General features: G+C 39.3%; 1 protein-coding gene across 3 annotated transcripts in view; it reads left to right on the forward strand.

The window, feature by feature from the left end:
* The window catches only part of PHEX (phosphate regulating endopeptidase X-linked), a 98,629-nt gene that overhangs the window by 35,135 nt on the left and 43,701 nt on the right, over nt 1-19,793 (forward strand). For all 3 annotated transcript variants that reach the window (XM_072934592.1, XM_012569468.5, XM_072934595.1), the window contains 3 exons: nt 4,905-4,998; nt 9,569-9,697; nt 13,129-13,230. In XM_072934592.1, the coding sequence (XP_072790693.1) occupies nt 4,905-4,998; nt 9,569-9,697; nt 13,129-13,230 (325 nt within the window). The remainder of the gene's footprint in view (nt 1-4,904; nt 4,999-9,568; nt 9,698-13,128; nt 13,231-19,793) is intronic.

A 19,793-nucleotide genomic window follows, 5' to 3' on the forward strand; every position in this document is an offset into this window, starting at 1 on the left:
ATCATGTTTATCTATCAGGTGCTAATGTTCATTACTTAAAGTGTTAGAGTCTGCATCAGAGGTAACCTTGCTATCTGGCCTGAGAAAATTAGGAAATCATCTCAAGGTGAACTCCTGACAATGAGGTCTCAGCATTTCCCTGTAGGGTGAACTTTGAAAGCATCATAAGGATATTTTCTTTTAGGTAATCTCATTTGTCATTCTCCAAGTTACATTTTAAAGATTTATTTAATGTAAACAACATGAATTTGCTTTGTTACTATAAATATCTAGACCTGAAATTCCTAGAAAAGCATTTCAAAATTTTAGCTTTGCTTCAGTGTTAATAATGGGAATTATTTTATCATCGTTTCAGGAGATGAGTGCCATTAGGAAAAGCAGGTGCTTTCACTAAGTTCATATTCTTTGCAGTTACAAGGCTATCCCTAAATTAAGCTTTTATTCCAGTGCCTTGTGTGTCCTTTTCCTGAATGAGCACCGTGCTAGCCTGGGTACTATTTAAAATGTTACAAAAAGATGGCTCATGCCCCAGTGTTTTACCCAGTGATCTGATAAAGTATTTAATGAAGTTTGTTTCAGGTGGAGGAAAGAATGGAGTGAAAATTAAGTCAGGCTACAAAAGCACTTTGTGTTGGAGGTGGCAAGCTGTACAGACTCACAATCCTTGTATTAAAAATTTCTCCCTCAGGGAACCTGCTGAGCAATCTTGAATTGTGAAATCATTCACGAGGCAGTATTACTAGAAGAGAGCACATTGACATGGTGTAGTTTAGCAGAATTTTACTTAACTGCATATAATCAAGTTGCTGTGTGGAGCTTGAAATAGGTGCAGTGGTGTCCAGAGGTCAGTCTGAAGTCCCCAGGCCAGAGCACTGCTGTGACTCCAGCCCAGGAGCTGGGCTCTCCATAGAAAGCTTCCCAAAAATCTCAGCAACCAGCCTGCAGGAGTTTCCACCAGCTTGGGGATAGCTAGCCTTAGTCATGTCAGGTGCTGAAGTAAGTCACACCTTTGTAAGGGGTCTTCAGGGATTCCTTCAACTTCTTGGAGTACTAATTCATTTTTATGGGGTTTATCCCTATTACAGGAAGAAGAGATGTGTGTGTGTAGCTGTGATGTAAATGAGCAATGGCAGAGCTCCAGTACAGCTGTGCCATGTGAAGGGGGAGATAGAGCTGTGCTGGCACTAATTAGGAGTTTATATCCCTTTATCCCTTCCCTGTTACCGGTGTGCTGGTGCTTTATGGGAGCCATAAATAGGATACTCTAAATTGCATCCTTTCTGGAGATCCTTGCAGCTGTTGAAAGAAGCAGCTTTACCATTCTCATAGCTCTCAGAATGCATGATTAATTTAATAGAACCATATGATGGTTTGGATTGGAAGGAACCCTATAGGTTACCTTGTTTCAGAACCCCTGCCACAGGCAGGGACACCTTGCATAGGCTGGGCTGCCCAGAGCCCCATTGTCATGACACTCTTAAGGGCAAGGGCAGCCTGGCCTTGGACACTTTCAGGGATGGGACATCCACAGCCTCACTGGACAACTTGTTCAGTGCCTCATCTCCCTCACAGTAAACAGTTTCCTCCTAATAGCTGATAAATCCAACCTTGTTCAGTCTAAAGCCAGTCCCCTTTGTCTATCACTGTATGTCCTAATAAAATGTCCCTCCAGCTTTCTTGTAGGCCCCTTTTCCCTTGTCTTACCTTCCCATATCTTTGCAATATGGGACTATTAATTGAGAACTCTAATTCATATAGCATATGAGGAATTTTCTTCAGAGATGGAGGGAGGCACTGGATCTCTTTTCTGGTCTTAGTCTGCATCTGAAAAATCAGAGAAGTTATAATAATTTGCCTTGAACTAGTGCCTCTAGCAATAGAGGCAAAAGTTTTTTCAGTACTTATAATTTGATTCGTGACTCAATTCTGAATAGAATTTTCAAACAGATCTAAAATTTGTGAAGGATCTTTTTCTTAAAATGTCAATTAATTTTCCCACCTATCTCATATTAAATCTGTCCTCTTTAATTGCTACCATGTCTGTTGATTAAAATATTGCAAACTCACAGAATTTTACATGAGCAACCTACTTTATTCTCAGACAGGACAGAAAGTACTTTAGTAAATATTCATAAGTACTGGTATAATTTTAACTGTCCCAGCTAACGATCTCTCTACCACTTCCTTTGGGAGTGTGTGTCACAATAAGGGTCATACTGGTTAGAAGTGAGCCTACACTTTCTGCAACAGGCATTTAAAGGAAGTTAAAATAGAGTGTACTCTTCTGAAAGGTTACAGCAACAAATAGTCTGGTCTCGTCGAAAGAGCAGAGAGGATTTTTATGTTTTATTTGTGTACTGAATTTTCTCAATGTGTAGAGATTAACTTCTCTGTGCCTCAGTGAATTTATTTGTGAAACTAAGATAAAAATCACCCCAAGATCTGCACTGTAGTAACTTTATCAGCAAAAAGTGTCAGTTTTTAAGCCAGCTGAAGATAGTAGAATGATATGAAGTTTGCACAGTTAGCCCAAAATGTAAAATAATCATTTCCCAAATAAGTAAACAAATTCAGATAAATGACTATTTTGTTTTGTTTTGAAAAACAAACTAAAGCACACTGGGCTTCAAACACATGACAACAAACCCCCACAACCTTTCCACCTGTTGCCCACCCCCGATTCATAAGCATTCAAGTGGAACCTCCCTGTTGTTTAACACATTGTGGGTTCTGTTGTGGTTACAATCTGGAATTATTACTGTTTTATCAGACAGCTTGGTTTTAGGATGTGTCAGCCTTTTCCTTCCCAAATTAAAACAATCTCAAATTAATTATATTTCCTGCAACTGTGATCCGCCTTCTTGACTTATACCTGACATAAACATTTCTGAATTCTTGTTGATATTACTGTTTTTCAATAAGTTACCTGTTGAGACCCAGCCTTTATAAATTTCAGTCTTTCATTCACTACCAGTTTGAGAGAGGTTCCCCAACTCAAATATCAGGACAAGCATTGCTGTGTGAAAACAAGTACACAAAAAGCAGAATTGATTTTGGTTTCGTGATTAAGTATCAAATTGTAATACATAATTGGTGTGATAGTGATTGAGTTAGGTAAGGATTTTACCTAAGGCTTTTGATTGGAAACAAATCTTTAACCTTTTAATCTATAAGATTTGTATAAATGCTGCAGAAGTCGCTACAGCTGGATATTCTTCAATTCTGCTGAAATATCTGAGAAAGATTGTTGTGAGGTTTCTGGAGTTCGAGTCATTTACCAAAACAGTAAGAGCTGACTGCTTTCAGGATGCTTCACTTGTCATTGAGTGAGAAAATTCCACATTGTCAGACACTTGTTAAGGGAAAAATCTGAACTTTGTGGCAATTCTTACGTTGAAATGAATTTTTAATGTTCCTAAACATTATCTTAAAATGGTGTGATTATTTAAACAGAGCTAACTGTTTTGGCTTTTGTGACATGTACTGTCTTATAAATGTACATTATGCATGCTAAAAATATTTTTCAGTTATGTTTTACAATTATTAGGTGCACTACAGAATATATCTGTGTACTAAAAAAGGGAATATACCCAGTGTGAGAGATGCAACAACACATCTTGAGCAGAAGGCTTTGTGTGGGTGGACTGGAGCTTGGTTAAAGGCAAAACTGAAGTTATGTCTCAAGCAAATGCTGCTGTCAAGACAGCATGCCCACAGAGTGTGTTCAGCTGTTCTGATTCAGAGGAGGGAGCGTCTTGGGATGTGTCTCTGGTGAAGCTAATGGAGTGACACTGCAGCAACAGCTGCATTGCCCCACACTTATGGCAATGGGAGATTGCAGAAATGGGATTTTTAGAGATGGGGGAGTTGTTCAGACAGTCCATAACAGCACCCTCAGTTGCATAGAAACCATTTTCATATCTACAGAGAAGTCTATAGCCTGTCAAAAATGTTATGTGTATTCCAGTGGGGAACAAATAACATTTGAATATCCTATTTTGTTTTGAAAGCTTTGAAGCAATGCCTATCCTTGAAAAATATGTCATGTATAAAAGAATATGAGAGTAGTAAGTGTAAGCCATTGTTGAACTTCTTTTGAGACTGTTTGAGGTTGAATTGTGTATTTCAGAATGCACTTTTAGCTTATACAGTCAATGCTGAACATGGAGAGAGATAAGTCTAGGCTGGATAAATCCTCCAATCAGGTGCCCAAAGTTTTAGAAAAGGGACATGGATGGCAGATCTCCTGGGAATTTTAAACAAGCTCTTCCTTGATCTCTCAGCCTCAATTCTTATAAGATTTTTGTTACTGATACTTCTCTTTTTTGGTATTTCAATTATCCATCTGACAAAATAGGAAGGGTAAAACTTTAATAACTTTGTGAATAGTAGAAGTTTTCAAAGCTTATTGATAACTTCTAATGAAAGATACAAATATGATATAATGAGAGTGTCTATGGGATGCACTGTTATCTATTCTGTTACCATTTATGTGTCCTACTAATGAGGGGAGATAACATTCACTTTGATCTACAAAAGAAAAACTAGTTAATCTCTGGATAGAGCTTTGATGCAACTATTATTATAACACGGTTCTTGCCACTTCTAAGGAAAATGAAAGCTGCCTTTTGAAAAAAAATTACCTAAAAATCATGTACTTGGTGATGGACCTGTCATAAGTAATCTCTAGAAGATGGTTATCATGGGCCAATTATATATTAAATAGCTGCAATCATACAGATTCTTCTATGTAATTTGGACTTATCAATTTGGCCATCGATCATTAATTTTTAAGGTGAAGTTTCCAGCATTCGGGTCAAATGTTTGTGGAGCTATTTCTGTGAGTGCTTTGTAGTACATTATAGGTGTTTACATGTCTGATAAAAATATGCCTGTTTTAACAGGACTCTTGCCAATTACCTGGTATGGAGGATGGTTTATTCAAGGTTATTTAACCTCAGCAGACGTTTTCAGTATCGATGGCTGGAATTTGCTCGGGTAAGTTATGCTTTCATAGCATTTACAAGGGTCCTAGTGTTTACACTGTTGGTTTCCCTTATAGTTGCTTATACCTTTGCAAAACACAAAATGTTTTCCATGCTGGATAAATTTATTGACTAAACATTTTTTTTGAAGACACACTCTAAAACAATTGACATATATATTTTTGTATTTGACACACATATTTTTGTGTTTGACATCAAGACACTTATATGACACTAAAACAAAAAAGTCTTTTAGATGATGTTAAAGAGGTTTTGAAACCTCCCCTTTAAAAAACTTAGTCTTCTTTTGCAGAAACTTGAATTAGGTTATGTGGACTGTGGCATTCAGGACAACCACTTTTGACCAAAACCTGAACTTTTTGAAAACTACTGTTTGCCCATTTGTGAATACAGCTGTACTAAAACTGAAGTCTAGCATTTCACCTTCTTGAAGCTTGCTCAAAGCTCTCCCATGCTCTGTCATTACATGAGTTCTAGTAAAAGGATACCCAGCCATTTCCAGAGAGAAGATGATCAGGTGCCTTCCAGCTTGGGGTTGCAGAAGAACCAGAAAACTGCTACAAGCTGTGAGAGCAGAACTAATTATCTGTTCAGTAACAGGGGCATTTGTGTAAAACATAAACATTTAATTAAGTGAACCCTGAATAGAAAGCCACCTTGGTAATTGTGTGGGCAGTGTGAGGGCTCCTTAAGTAAACCAAGGATGAAACTGAAACTGAATGGTACTTTGTCTTGTGTCTAAGCCACTTTGGATGGTGAACTTTGCCATTATGCAAATTGGCTGACAACAGGAGGCTGGCAAGGTGCAGGAGGTGTGGGTGTTCTGTCCTCCCTGGTGAGGCATGCAGGTGACTAATTAAAGAACCTATACTGTTTTGCTTTGAGTAATAGTGGAATAATTCTGAGTTGATCACATACCTAAAAATAAATTCCAATAGCTTGATGGAAATTGCACAGGAAAGGCAACTTCTTGTACTTCTGAGATCATATTCAAAATAGTCTTGTTAAAGATGTTATTTTCTTCATGTAAGATATGAGAAACTGGCTGTCAGAACCACAGTGACAAATTTGTACCGCATGGTTCTTGAACATCTCCAGTGAAGGAGATTCCACACTCTCTCTGGGCAATCTGTGTCAGTGCTTGGTCACTGCACAGGGAAGAAATTCTTCCTCATGTTCAGGTGGAACTTCTTGTGCCTCAATTTCTGGCTCTGGTCCTATTGCTCAGCATCACAGGAAAGAGTCTCCAAAAGGCTCCATCGTCTTGACACCTCCCCTGCAGATACTCTTAAACAGTGATGGGCTTCCCTCTCAGTTGTCTCTTCTCAAGGCTGAACAGGCTCAGCTCCCTCAGCCTTTCCTCATAAGAGAGATGTTCCAGTCTCTTCATCCTTGTTTCCCTTCACTGGATCTGCTCCAGGAACTCTGTGTCTGTCTTGTCTTGAGAAGACTAGAACTGGACACAGCACTCCAGATCCATCTCACTGGGGCTGGGTGGAGGGGCAGGATCCCCTCCCTGACCTGCTGGCAGGGCTCTCCCTGATGCACCCCAGGATCCCATTGGCCCTCCTGGCCCCAGGGCACTGCTGGCCCATGGGCAGCTCATTGCCCACCAGGACCCCCAGGCCCTTCTCTGCAGAGCTGCTTTCCAGCAGGTCACCCCAGCCTGTGCTGGTGCCTGGGCTTGTCCTTCCCCAGTGCAGGGCCCTGCAGTTGCCTTTTCTGAATTTCAGGCCGTTCCTCTGCCCATCTCTCCAGCCTGTCTCCCTTCTGAAGGGCTGCCCAGCTCTCGGGGGTATCGGCCACTCCTCCCAGCTCTGAGTCTTCAGTGAACTCGCTGAGGAGGCCTCTGCCCCTTCCTCCAAGTCACTGTTGAATAAGTTAAACAATACTGGCCACGTAAATGGGTGTAGACTTCACAGGTCAATAGAAAGGACATGAGGAATGGAGTCCAAGGCATTGGACTACTCTACTGTTGAATAGATTTATCTAGTCAGAGGATGGAGAACTGGAGGCACTTTAGGATCATAAAAAGGACCCACCAACCCCTCTTCCAAGTAAGTGAATAAAACATTGAATTACTATTAAAAAGATATGACCATGAGATAAATCAGTGACCCTTAAAGGAAAAGAGGCATTTATACATTCATCATTTTGTTAATTCAGTCAGCCTCAACCATCATAAGCAGACTATTTTTTTTCACCAGATTCTCATTTTCTTTTGATGGCTTTTATACCTTGTATGTAGAAATCTTGGCATCAAGGCCTTAAAATATTTGCAAGGAGAAGGAAAAGTACATGATGAGACTTTAAAAAACTTCAGGTTTAGAAATAGGACAAACCTGCTGACTCTAGAGAAAGTGCTTTGATTATCACATCAGCAACTATCAGCAGCTCCTCTGCAGTGGCACTTTGAGACCTTGTAAATGTGCAGTGGCACCTGGGAAAGAGGTTGGTTAATTGTGTCGTGAAGCTCTGAATTGACTGGGAGGGCTTGAAACCTGCTATTTATAGGCACTGTTACTATCTGAAGTACTGTGTTTTAGAGTGGTACATTAATATTAGGAGGACCATTTGAGGGAGTTCCTGTTGCTGTTGTGACATAAATATCAATAAACCAGCTGTGTGATATAATCTATTCCTCTCAGCTCTATTTTTATTGGTCTCACAGCCTGTGCTGCCTTTATGTCCTCCTTACAGTCAAGCCTCCCTCAAAATAATAATAATTATTGTGTTGTAATAATAGTATGTCACAGTATAAAAGCCAGCTCTGTCTCCTGACTATTTCTATGGCTGATGCATACTCACAGCTTTTGGAAGAAATTTCAAGCTCTGATGACTAATGCCATAACTCCCCTTCTTCCCCCTGCATCAGGAAAAAGCTTCATTGCAGGTTTACTCTGACCCCAGAGAGAAATTTTCTTCTCTTTTGTTCTTATCTTTTTTTGAGTGTTTTGTTGTGTTATGTATAAAGGTTGAAGAATTTGGAAAAGGAGTTGATTGTCAAATTTGGCTCTGTTTATAAAAAATATCACCTTATTGTGTATTGGTTTGGCTAATAGGAGTTCTTTTTAGAAGCAATGTACTCTTTGCCGTTGAAAATCTATTACTGCATATACAGTATTAATAAAAAGCACTTGGAAATACAATTCACTGGTGTATTTAAGTGTGAGTCATTGATTATGCTTAATTACAGACAATATGATAGGGAAAAATCAATCTTTGAACTACCAAAATATCTCACCTTCAATGGCTGAGGGTTAAGCTGCTCTGGAATTTTCCAATGAAATATTTTCCTATTGGCAAAAGACAAATCCAAACCCTTCATTTTGCTGGACACTTAATCTTGTGCTCAAAGAAGGAGAATAATGGAAAAAAGAAAGGGCTCAGAAACTGCAAAATTGGTGCTTAAGAGGCTTTTATAATTTGTGAGAGGCCAAAATCTCTATTCCATCTGTTCTGGTCTGATGCTGACTATACTCTACCTTTACACAGCTGTCAGGTATTAATGGCTGGACTGGAATTGTGCTTGTTCTCTGTGGAAAAGCTTAAGAAGTTCCCTAAGTGGAAAAGGAACACTGAAAATAACATTGAAAATAACAAAATATTCTTAAGTCAGCACTGCTTATTGCTCACATGGACTCATCTCCTATCTTGTGTGCAGGATTTATTTGCACAAACTCCATCTTGACAAGCAATATAATGTTAGCTAGCTAAGCACCCACAATAATAACATTCTCCCTGTAACAAACAGAAACCAAGGCAGAAAATGCTCTTGAGTTCTGTTTTGCCTTGTTCCTTGTTGTGTTGACTATTCTTGACTGTTTCTAATTTATGGTGACATCAACAGAGCCTGAAAGAATGTATTTAATACCATTCCCTTAGTAAAATATGCAAGTTGTTCTACCAACATCTTTCTACTGCAACAGAGTGACTGTTTTTTTGGGGGAGACAAACATATTGTGTTCTTGATGATTTAAACTTCTTCTCTCCTGAAAATGCTCCATTTGGGAAAGGAGCTGAAAGCAATTTTACTATTTTATACAAACTGCCGTAAAAGTAGTTGGACAGGTAAATGACAAGAAGGTGTGAACATGTACCCATCTGTGTTAGATGTCATTCGTTCATGGCAATGGAGGGCTCTGCAGGAGGTATCTCATAAGGATTAACCCAATTTTCATGAGGACAGTCTCCCTAGGCTTCTCACTCTGTCAGAGGAGAGGCAAATGTTTTCAGGAGATACCTCACAGCAGGGTTTTTCTAGAGGAAATTGTCTCTCACACAGAAAGAATACCAAGATTAGTCCCATGTAAGCACAAATTCTCTAAGCCTAGTCTCTAAATCACTGCTACCATTGTACTGTTCTTAAGTTTAAAATCTTACAAGTATTTTGTGATGTTTAAAATATTTTTCATAGCATTGGATGAAAAGAGAAATAGCTGTATAGCATCATTATTGTTTCCTTTTGGTGGCCTTTTGACAAACATGCTTTGGCCTATACTGTGTGTGGATTCTCCTTAAACAGCACGATGTTATGGCCTAATACTTGCTCCTGTCAACAGGTGATCCATGGGACTACAACTTTGCTGCCTCAGTGGGATAAATGTGTGGACCTTGTAGAAAATGCCCTCCCCTATGTTGTGGGTAAGATGTTTGTGAAAGCCCATTTTCAAGAAGACAAGAAAGAGATGGTGAGTCCTCTGCAGTCTCTGTCTGGAAATTTTCAGCTAGTGGTTTCATCCTCACAAATTGCCTCTGATGTTAGACCAAAGTTTAAAAAGAGAAGATTCTTGAATTTTTTTTCATTGAATTTAAAAATCCCGAAACACTAGGAGAAAATTGAATGAATTTGAAGAAGTGTTGCCTTTCTGCCCATCTGGGCGCTGCCCCTTCTTTCCTTTCTTGTCCTTCAGACAAATAAGCAGCCAGTCCAAAACCAGGCTGAACACTGCTGATTTATGTAAATAGTTACAGCCAGGCTGTGCAGGAACAGAATGAGGGGTATTGATCAGAAATGGTTTAGTATAGATAATATAATTTATTATGGTAACGTTTTAACTGACTAATCAAAAAACTGGTTGAGATTTCTCTGCTTTATGATTGCTCTTTCAAAGCTGTGACTGCTTCATCCATAATCTGAGCAAGAAACATGTGACTGATGTCTGGCCCAAACTGAGGGAAGCTGAGAGTCACATAGTGAGAGTTTATATCTGTGATTCAAATCTTTTCTGCTGAACAGTGGAAGGAAATATTCTTGCATACTTTGAGTCTAGAGAGATGTTCATCCTCATTCTAAAATTTTCAATATTCAAATAATTAATTACCCTTCACAATAATTTATTACTTACTTTCAGTTCATGCTTTTCTTATAAAGTTTTCCAATATCTGCTTTTGCAGCCATTGATTTTTCATCAGTAATCAGTTTCAAATTGACTCATTTAGTCATTGAACTTAGCTCTCCATGCAGGAGGCACAACCATTCAGGAAAAATGAGATGGCACCCTGTGCTGGGAGCAGCAGCTCTGTGAAAGCCCTGCACTGCCCTGGCTCTGTAACCTGAGTTTGTTTGGCTTAATCTATTTAGACTGCTTTCTCAGGGAAGGATTCCATTTTAGAAAGCACACACTTATTTGACTTGTCCAAATCTTTATCATTTGTTTCCCTCCCAGGTTCTGCAGTTCTTTTCATATTTGCTTTCAACTGGAGTTTCCTCTCTGAGGAATCTATCTCCTTTTTCTTGATCCAGTTTGTAATGTGCTATTTGGCCATTTTGTGGCAAAAATATGCCAGGCATATGCAGTATGTTATCCTGCACAGATAAGTGGGAAGAGTAGGAGTATAAGAAATGTACACTTTATTGAGGGGATGGACACTTTCGTACTTGCATATGTGAGGAAAAATTATGAGAAGCAGATAGAGCAGAGTTTCTCTTGAAATGCAAGTTAATTAGAATGTTTCATAGTATGCACATTCCTTTTAGACCAAAGCTTTGGAAAATTATCAAGTCTGAATTTGCAGTAGCACCTGTAGTGAGAAATGCATATAAAATTCATAGTGTAGGTCACAAAATTCAGTCTTAAATGAAAAACCCATGGAGATAAAATTACACACAGATGAAATTCATTGCATTTCATTTAGAAGTATGCTTTTCCAGTCAATAATTTGTGGTGTTATCATTTTCATTTCATTGGTTTTCAGTTCTATTTCTCTTTCTTAAGCAGTAAGAAAGCATGTGAGTAAAGCACTCTTATTTGTACAGGTTTTTTTTCTTATTCTTTTTTTTTTTTTCCTGGCTTATGGCATATATCTGTCTATGATAAGCAAATCCTGAGTTACAGATAATATGGATTCTTTCCCCCCCATGTTTTGTGATTGATGTTTCATACCTTAGATACTTCTTTTATCAAGAAAGACATTATTTGTGTCTAAATATAGCACTGCTTCTAACTCAGAGTGCCTGCAGTGTTTTTTACAGATACGCCTGAGCAGTTTCAGTAATAACTTTGATAGCAGGAATAGGTTTCTGCCCCTGCCCCCTGCAGATACAGCTGCTGCATAAAGCCTAAGTATACACCAGGGCCCAGCTGCAGAGCTTGAGTTTGAACTTGTAACCTCCAAATACAGGGAGTTCACCTCATTAGTGAATGAAGTTAATTGAGTCAGTGCTCTGCCATCAATATCTTCAAGTTACCTATTTCCTGGGATGCAGTTTACTGTGAAAGTTTACTCCTTAGTCATATTTAATGCTAGACCTGCTCCATTCCATTTTGCCTGTAAAAATAAGAAAATGTTTTTTGAAAAGGGTAGGAAAAAATGAATAATCCAAGGAACTTTGCTACATTTTTTCTGACTGCACCACAAATAAAGGACAGTTCCAGATAAAATGTTCATCTGATCCATTAATGACAATTTAGCTAAAAGTAATGTTACTTTGAGGGTTTAGTCCCTACTTATAATGACATTTCAGATCTACTAGATTTATAGAATAAGATTATACAAATCTCTGCTGCTTGACATTTTCATTATTTTTAAATGTAACATAACTGATAACACAAAGTTCCAATAAGTCTTCATCTAATGGGTATCTGTCAAGTCTTGTGCTGTCTCAACTCTGGTTTGTGCTAAAGGACTCAGGCAATGGCTGGATCTCTCTCATTGCCTCACTCTCAGAGCATTCCCATGGCTATCTGTCATGGGGCTCATCTGCTGACATAAATAGACACAGCTGGTTGCATACACTTTTCTGGGCTGCCAGACAGATCCATAGGAATGAAGGCTCTTTAGACTCATATAATGCATATCTTAGCCATTATTTTCCATTTTTTTGTCATTTCAGTGTTTTCTTAGTGTGGTTACTCACTGAACAGTCCTATTATTATTATCTTTTACTTGTTTGAGATGCGGGCTTGGCTGTGCAGCGGTGTCTGAAGAAGCAGCTGAGATGAAATGGTTGTGGGTATACCCAGTTTTGCACAGGTCCAAGCTGTCACTGGTTGTCCAGACCACAGAAGCAGTTAAGGCTGCTCAGTGGTGTGAGCCAGGGCCTCTTTCCCTGCAGTAAGTACAGGGTAGCAATGCTTCACAAATGCAGCTAAATACAGGCTAAATATTTGGATACTGCTTTGTATTCGGCTGATGATGCTGTCTTTGCCAGTATTAATAAGGCACGTCTCAGTCTCAGATAAACCAAATCAGACCACAGACAATCTCTCTGAAGGAAAGGCTTTATTTGTACAAATGCCTTGCAGCTGGCTCTTTCTGCATGGGCCAGTGATCTAGAACCTAAGGGACAGAAATCTCCCCAAAGGACTGCACATCTCTTAGTGTTTTTTATGTTTTCAAGATAGGTATTCTCACAAATATGACATGAAATGATCAGCAATCAATAAGGGTGTGTGATGCCAGAAGGGAATGAAGATGGAAAAAAACTTACCTTCAGAAGAAGTGTCTTAGTACTGGAGAAAGCAGAAATTAGCCTTCAAGAAGCACAGCTGATAGCATCTGATCTGCAATCATTTGTGGTCTAAACAAATCTATCCATCCTACATACACCAAACCTTTCCTTACAATGATTCTGCCATGATATATTTTACTGAGGATGGATTTACTAAATATTTTGCAGATGGAGGAATTGACTGAAGGAATTCGCTGGGCTTTTATTGACATGTTAGAAAAGGAGAACGACTGGATGGACTCTGAAACAAAAAGGAAAGCCCATGAGAAGGTAATAAATATAAATGTTGGATAAGTAAAATCCTGTTATGATAAAAATTTGACTTGAGTAATAACAGTATGCCATGGACAGTATTTGCAGTTCCGCTTACTTACTGATCATTTTCTTTGTGAAGGGACACATTTGTATTTCTGAACACCGAGCCATCTGAGCTCCTGCTTCTCTGCTGAAGTTATTTTTGTTACCTTGTTCTTCTTTCCTTGCGTCCACCTTTCCCTGTCTGACACTGGCTGATGTAGAGTATGAGCTTATTTCAGATTGGGCTTTTCTTGACAAAGTTTTCACTTTGACTGGGATCCCAGGGACACAGCAATCTATGGACAGAAAACAGTGCTTAAACCACCTGTGACAGCCAAGGGTATTTGCTGTGAAGATGGAGGATCTAGCCTAGAAGGGGATATGACAATAATTCAGGTTTCACAGTTTTTCCAGTGCTGTGGTGGGAAGCCTAACTTGAGATCTGTCTTTTGAAAGCGTAATGGCAATCCCAGCTGAACATCTATTTCCTGACAGAATAATGCCAGTTATGAAGTGTTATAATCAAGGATGGCACCACTGGTCCTGATTGCTTTCAGATAAAGTCACAATAAATTGCAGAAGGCAAAGGTGAAGGCCGGAGGATGTACTCAAAACCTCCTTTTCACCCTATTCTCACATTTACAGCATGTGATGAGTGAAAAGGAAGATTGTCCAGATGCAGAGCTCTGCCCCCAGAGCAGCAATTGGAGGGGGTGTATAAAAAGACAAGTGGAGGGTGTTGTGTAGGTCTGTGTCCTTATTTATTGAGGCAATGGGATATCAGTGAATTAGTAAGCATCCTCTTTTGAATAAACTGACAGGCAAATGCAGCTGAACTGTTCCTACTCTCTGTGCTTGAATAAAAACAGCAATGTTTTAATTTAAAAGCAAACATGAACTTCAAATTTTTTAGTAATTCTAATGAAAAGGCTGTTGAGCAATTTTATTATTGGAAAGATTTAAATTCCATATGCAGTCCATTTACATTTTATACAGCAGTGCTCTTCATATACGTGCGAATGAAATAGAGCTGCATAAATGCACCAATAAACTCTATAACAAGAGAACAATAGTAAAATGACATTTATTTCCTGCTAACCTGGTGGTAAATGGGCTGCAGTTATTACTTCTTCCTGGCTGTTACCCTTTTTTTTGCTAGAAATACCATTCGAAATATAATGATCTGTAATTTAGATATTTGTTAAAATTGATGCAAAATAAGAACAGGAAGGTTTTCTAATTATTTCCTTAATAAAGATATTTCTATATAACAATATGCTTAGTGACTTTGTTCAAAATTTACTACCTGCCTTTCAGCAGGGAACAATACAAACATTGCCAAAACCCAATGAACTCTTAAAAAAAGCTCTCCCTTTCCTATTTTAAGGAGGATTTTCAGCAGAAGTTAGGCTAGCTTTTTGGTGGATAGAGATGGCTGTTTCCCTCTGTTGACAGATTTTGGAAGGACATTGCTCACTTTGCTCCCAATTTAGACATGTCATTGAAGGTTCTGAATTTAGTGGAGTGACTCTGGGCTGGACAATGCATGACAAACTGAATTCCATAAGTACAGCAAATATAATACTACAAGCCATAGTACTATCAAATATATAGCAAATGGTTCAAAATCATTCTCACTGAACTGAAAAACCTTTCATAGTTTTCTCACATAGGAACAAAGTCAAACTTACAAGACATGAGTGTTATGTAATGCCTTAGATACTGCAGCAATGATTATGTGATATGGCTTACGTCTACAAGTTTAAGTTCAGATCCACAGAAATAGCTACTTGGCTGGAAGGAAAGAGCCTAGAGAGACATTTGGTAGATTTCCAGGCATGGAGTGTGTGCATGTTTATTAAATATTACTTATTGTTAATGATAGATCTTCTGTTTGTCCTAGAACTCTTGGATGAGCATGTTTTTAATTCAAGAAATAGATTCATTACATGTAGGGTCAGATAATTCACAGGGGAAATCTAAGTTTTATAATACAGCAGAACCTTCAAAATCTGTTACACTGTTCTAATTAAATCTCATGAGCCTAGCACTTTCTGCTGCTACTTTTTAAATACTTAGACTTTAATAAAACAGCACAGACAAGCATGAATTTTATGAGGGAGATTGGTTGGTCAAAAAAACCCACTATTACTTTATTATAGAGATCTGTAAAAGTTGCGTTTCTTTGTCAATAAATGTCATCCCCACGCTGGACTCTGCACCCAGGATGGAGAAACACTAGGTGCCAAGTATAAATTGGGAGAGAGAGGGTGCAGGGCAACAGCTGGGGACTTGGGGCCTGTCTGGTTTGGAGAAAGGAGGCTGAGGGGCCACCTCTGCATCTTCCTGAAGTGGGGAAGTGGAGAGGGAGGTGCTGATCTCATCTCCCTGGGGTCCAGTGACAGCATGTGTGGGAACAGTTCAAAGCTACTTCCTCAGAAGAGGCTGGACTAGACTTAGGAAGCTTTTCTTTACCAAGTGGGTGGTCAAACACTGGAATAGACTTCCTGGAGATGTGGTCAATGGCCCAAATCTGTGTCTAAGAAGCATTTGGACAATGCCCTTAACATTGTGCTTTAACTTTTGGTCACCCTGAGGTGGTCTAGCTGTTGGACAAGATGTTCTTCCTTCCAACTGAAATGTTCTAATTCTATTCTATCAATTAAGTAAAGAAAGGATGTTATTAGTTAGGTAAAGGATGTTTTGGTCATTTATGTTTTCATTAGTAACTGTCATATTGTCCCTTGTAGCAGTGCAGATTGGAGGTTCTGCTCTAAGTTCCATGGCAGAACTATATCCTATATGGAAATGACTGTTTCAGATATTTTGCTCATCCTCTGTATTTTTAATCACATTTTATTTTTGAAATGTTCAAATGCTCTGAAAAGAAATTAACTGCAGAAACCTGACGGTGGTTTTGTCTACTGTGCCTGCTCCATGTGATCTATTTAATTTCCTTTCATTTTTCTTTAATTCCAGACATATTTGGGTCATTAACTATTTTTTTACTCATTTCCTGAAAGAAAAAGAGAGTCAATATGGGATCTGGGTGTCTGGACAATGAGCATAGAGAGCCTTGTGGTGATTGTCTCTTTAGATGACAACATTGTAATGTAAAGGACATGGCAGATTTGAAAGAGAATTAATTGCAAATCTCTGTGGTTCAGACATTCACTGTTTCGTGTATTTTCTTGCCTCCTGTTTTCTGACTGATGGCCACCTTTCTTTTGTGCTTGGCTGGGGCCAAATTTGTATCCCTTGCTGTCAGCCTGATGTTTTGCAATCAAAGGAACCATCGACCTCCAAAGGACTTACAAAAGACCCGCTGGTAGAAACTATTTGTGAATTTTGCTTTAGGCAGCCCGTCAGCTCTATCTAATCACTATGTCTTCGACTCTTTGTGTCTGTCCTGTTGTTTTATGTTACTCAGAGGGGACACTACTAATTTGATGTTAAAAGGATCAAATCTACTACTCCATGTGACACAGGGAACAATTGTCTTGATACCTTGATATCTGAGAATAATCTCTTTAGCCATTGTGTAGTTTGGAGTTAAGGTTTGACATTCCTTTTGTAGCAAAACAATATAATGAGATAACATCTAATAATTTACCTCTCTCTCTCCCTTCCATTCCTTTCTTTCTGTGATCGAAGGACGAATTTAAGCCAGACCATCTGAAAACGAATCTTACAGAAAAGGTTTCTGGCAGGGTGAGGTGGCTCTGCCTTCAGTGCAGTTCTCACCTGGCTCTCTGGATGGAGCTCACGCTGCTTCCAAAGGAGCTCCGAGCCCGAGAGAAGCGCTCCGCTCTGAGCTGTGGTGATGTTTTCTCTCCTGTCCTTATTCTTCTGCTCTATTCTTTATTGTACCGTATTTGACTATCATCTCAAATTTGCTTCAATATGTCTGTTAACCCCCCGATTTTTCAGTGGAATGTTCTGATAAACAAATAAACACCCCAAACAGGTTTCTGTTCTGGTCCTTTTAGTCTCCCTTTTGTAAGGGAGACTAAAAGGCATTACATTTTGCCCTCATTTGCAGAGCAGAGAGGTTATTCAACTGGATGCAGCCCCAAGGATGTGTCTGGCAACACTCTTCAAATGCATGTTCTGTGAATTACCCATGGCCACACCACAGCCTCTGAGCAGGACTGCAGGGGTGGAGGAGAGAAGGGACACCCTTTTGTTTCCCCTACAATGAAGGTGCAGAATGCAGCCAGCTATGGTGGCTAAATGGTATTGACAGCTTGTGTTTTGGCATGGTGAGCCACAGGGGAAAGAGGGAATCCACAACTGAAACTCCATTGATGTAACATTGATGTGTGATGAGGGCTCACTTTTTAAAAATGGTAATATATTGCTTCTGCTCTTCAAAGGATAATTCAATGGAAGATCATCACTGACATGTTAAATTATTCCCACTCCTGGGCAGGAGCCATCATTTTATTAATCACTATTTTTCCTTCCTTAAATGTCCTTTGTTCTTGGGTTTAACTGAAAGCTTCAAAAAAGACGTTTTTCTTAAATTCTGCAATTCTCTTGTAAAATATCCTGTTAGGCTATGGCGTAGGAATAATTTCCTATTTGGAAGTTAGTTCTTTTGCTTTGCAGCACTATTTTTAAAGCATGGATGATAAGCCAAAAAAGAGCTTGTTTTTCTTCTAGTAAGATTTTTCTGTAACATTATTAACCTCCTTAAGTCAGGGAGCACAAATCCCAAGGTCACTGTGCAATCATTTGGCTCCTGAACTTGCCTGCTGCTTTGTTTTATTTCTAAGGAAGTTGTATATGCAACATTTGTTTTCTCCACATCTCTGAGTCTGAAGGCTGAGTCAAGAGGAGCAAAACATCAGGACCTAGCTATAGGTGGCTCTCTCGGGCAGTGTTAGGTACCTTTGTTTAGCCTACAGGGCTTGTTCTGCTTCTTCAGAGAACTAAAGCAAACCTCCCCAGACAACACAGTGTAATTTGGGCCAATAGCTCTTAGAAAATCAAGAGCCATCTGTACAAGCCCTGATTTTACAAAGTATAGGTACTTTAAAGGATGTGGGTGTCAGTGGGTTATCCCACTGAAGCTATTCGTTTCCCAGCCTGAACTTGCTGGCTCTGTCCAGCCCTGCAGTCACTTATCTGAGCCACAACCCCAGTTCTCCTTGGTCTGTCTCTCTCTCACATTTGGGTGATTTCACTATGGCCATGACAGTGACACTACTCAGAGCAGAGTCCAGTGGCTGCTTCGGACAGTGGCCAGACAGTAGCAGATGTTTAGAGTGAACGCAAGGACAGGGTGAGCATGAAGGGACACATTCCCACTGTCCTTTCCTGGCCTCTGATGAACTGCAGCTCACTTGCTTCCTGAGCCAGAAGTGGTGTCTTTGTATTTATTCATATTTTCCTCCTGTGAGTTTATCTAATGACTTTTTGAACCCACAACAATTTTCATCATCCACAGCTTCCCAAAGTAATGAGCCCCACTGCCTCACAGTGCTCTGTGGGTAAAAAGAATGTCTTTTTGCTTGACTGAAAACCTTCTCCTATGTTATGGTAGTGCAGAAACCAGAGAATTATCATTGCATATTCTCTTTTTGTGCTCACTCTTGCTTCTGTAAAGTCTTGGCACAGCAATACATACTGGGAGAAAGGAGCCTCCTGCTTTTCTTCACATAGACTGTCCAAGACTAGATACAGTTCTGAAAAATAACATTTCATTGAGACCTGAGGGAAGCCCAGACAAAAAGGCCAGGCACCACAGCTTCAGGGGCTGAAATTAATCTTGCTTAATGCCAAGCTACTTTGCACAAAGCTGACAAATCATCCAGTCTTGAAAGTGGTTACTGGGTGTTCTGCAAAAACTAGAAATGCCTTATGAGTTTTGTGGGGTCTGTGGACCCATCCTATGAAAATGAATGCAAAAATATGACATTGGAACCAGCCCTGAGACTCAGTGCCTCTGATTTCAATGGCTATTTCTAGAATGAAAGCCAGCACAAAGCTGATAGAAAAATATTTGGTTAAAGAGAGGGATGGAGTTTCAAAACTAAAGCTTGCAAAACACATTTTACATGTTCCTTTAAGATGACTTTATATCTTTGCTTTAAGGATGTCAGAAAACTTCACAAAATGTAAGACTGCTTCAGAGCACTCACAGAAACTGCTAAACATACTTCAGATGAGCTAAAAAAACTAGGAGGAATTTCCAAAGACTCTAATTTCAGTCATACATTTCATTCCTGTTCAAAAGCCTGTAGGGGTGACTGCTGACTTTCTAATTTACTGGTTTTACTGGAAAGTTTGATTCAGATATTCTTGAAACAACCTTCCTATTTATCAATTGGAAAGTGTACTTTTGTTGAGTGCCAACAAAACCTTAGCCACGCTTCTCCTTTGTGGAAGTCAGCATTCTGAAATTAGGGTAGTCTCGGTCTGGATGCAAAAAATTCAAGGGCCTGGTTGCATTGTAGTGGTTGCATTGCAGGGAGCAATGAGCCAATCTCCTTATAAGGTTGGAATGTGTTGAAGTTTGTAAAAGGCAGAGT

The sequence above is a fragment of the Taeniopygia guttata genome, chromosome 1 (assembly GCF_048771995.1).
Source record: "Taeniopygia guttata chromosome 1, bTaeGut7.mat, whole genome shotgun sequence".
Lineage (NCBI taxonomy): Eukaryota > Metazoa > Chordata > Aves > Passeriformes > Estrildidae > Taeniopygia > Taeniopygia guttata.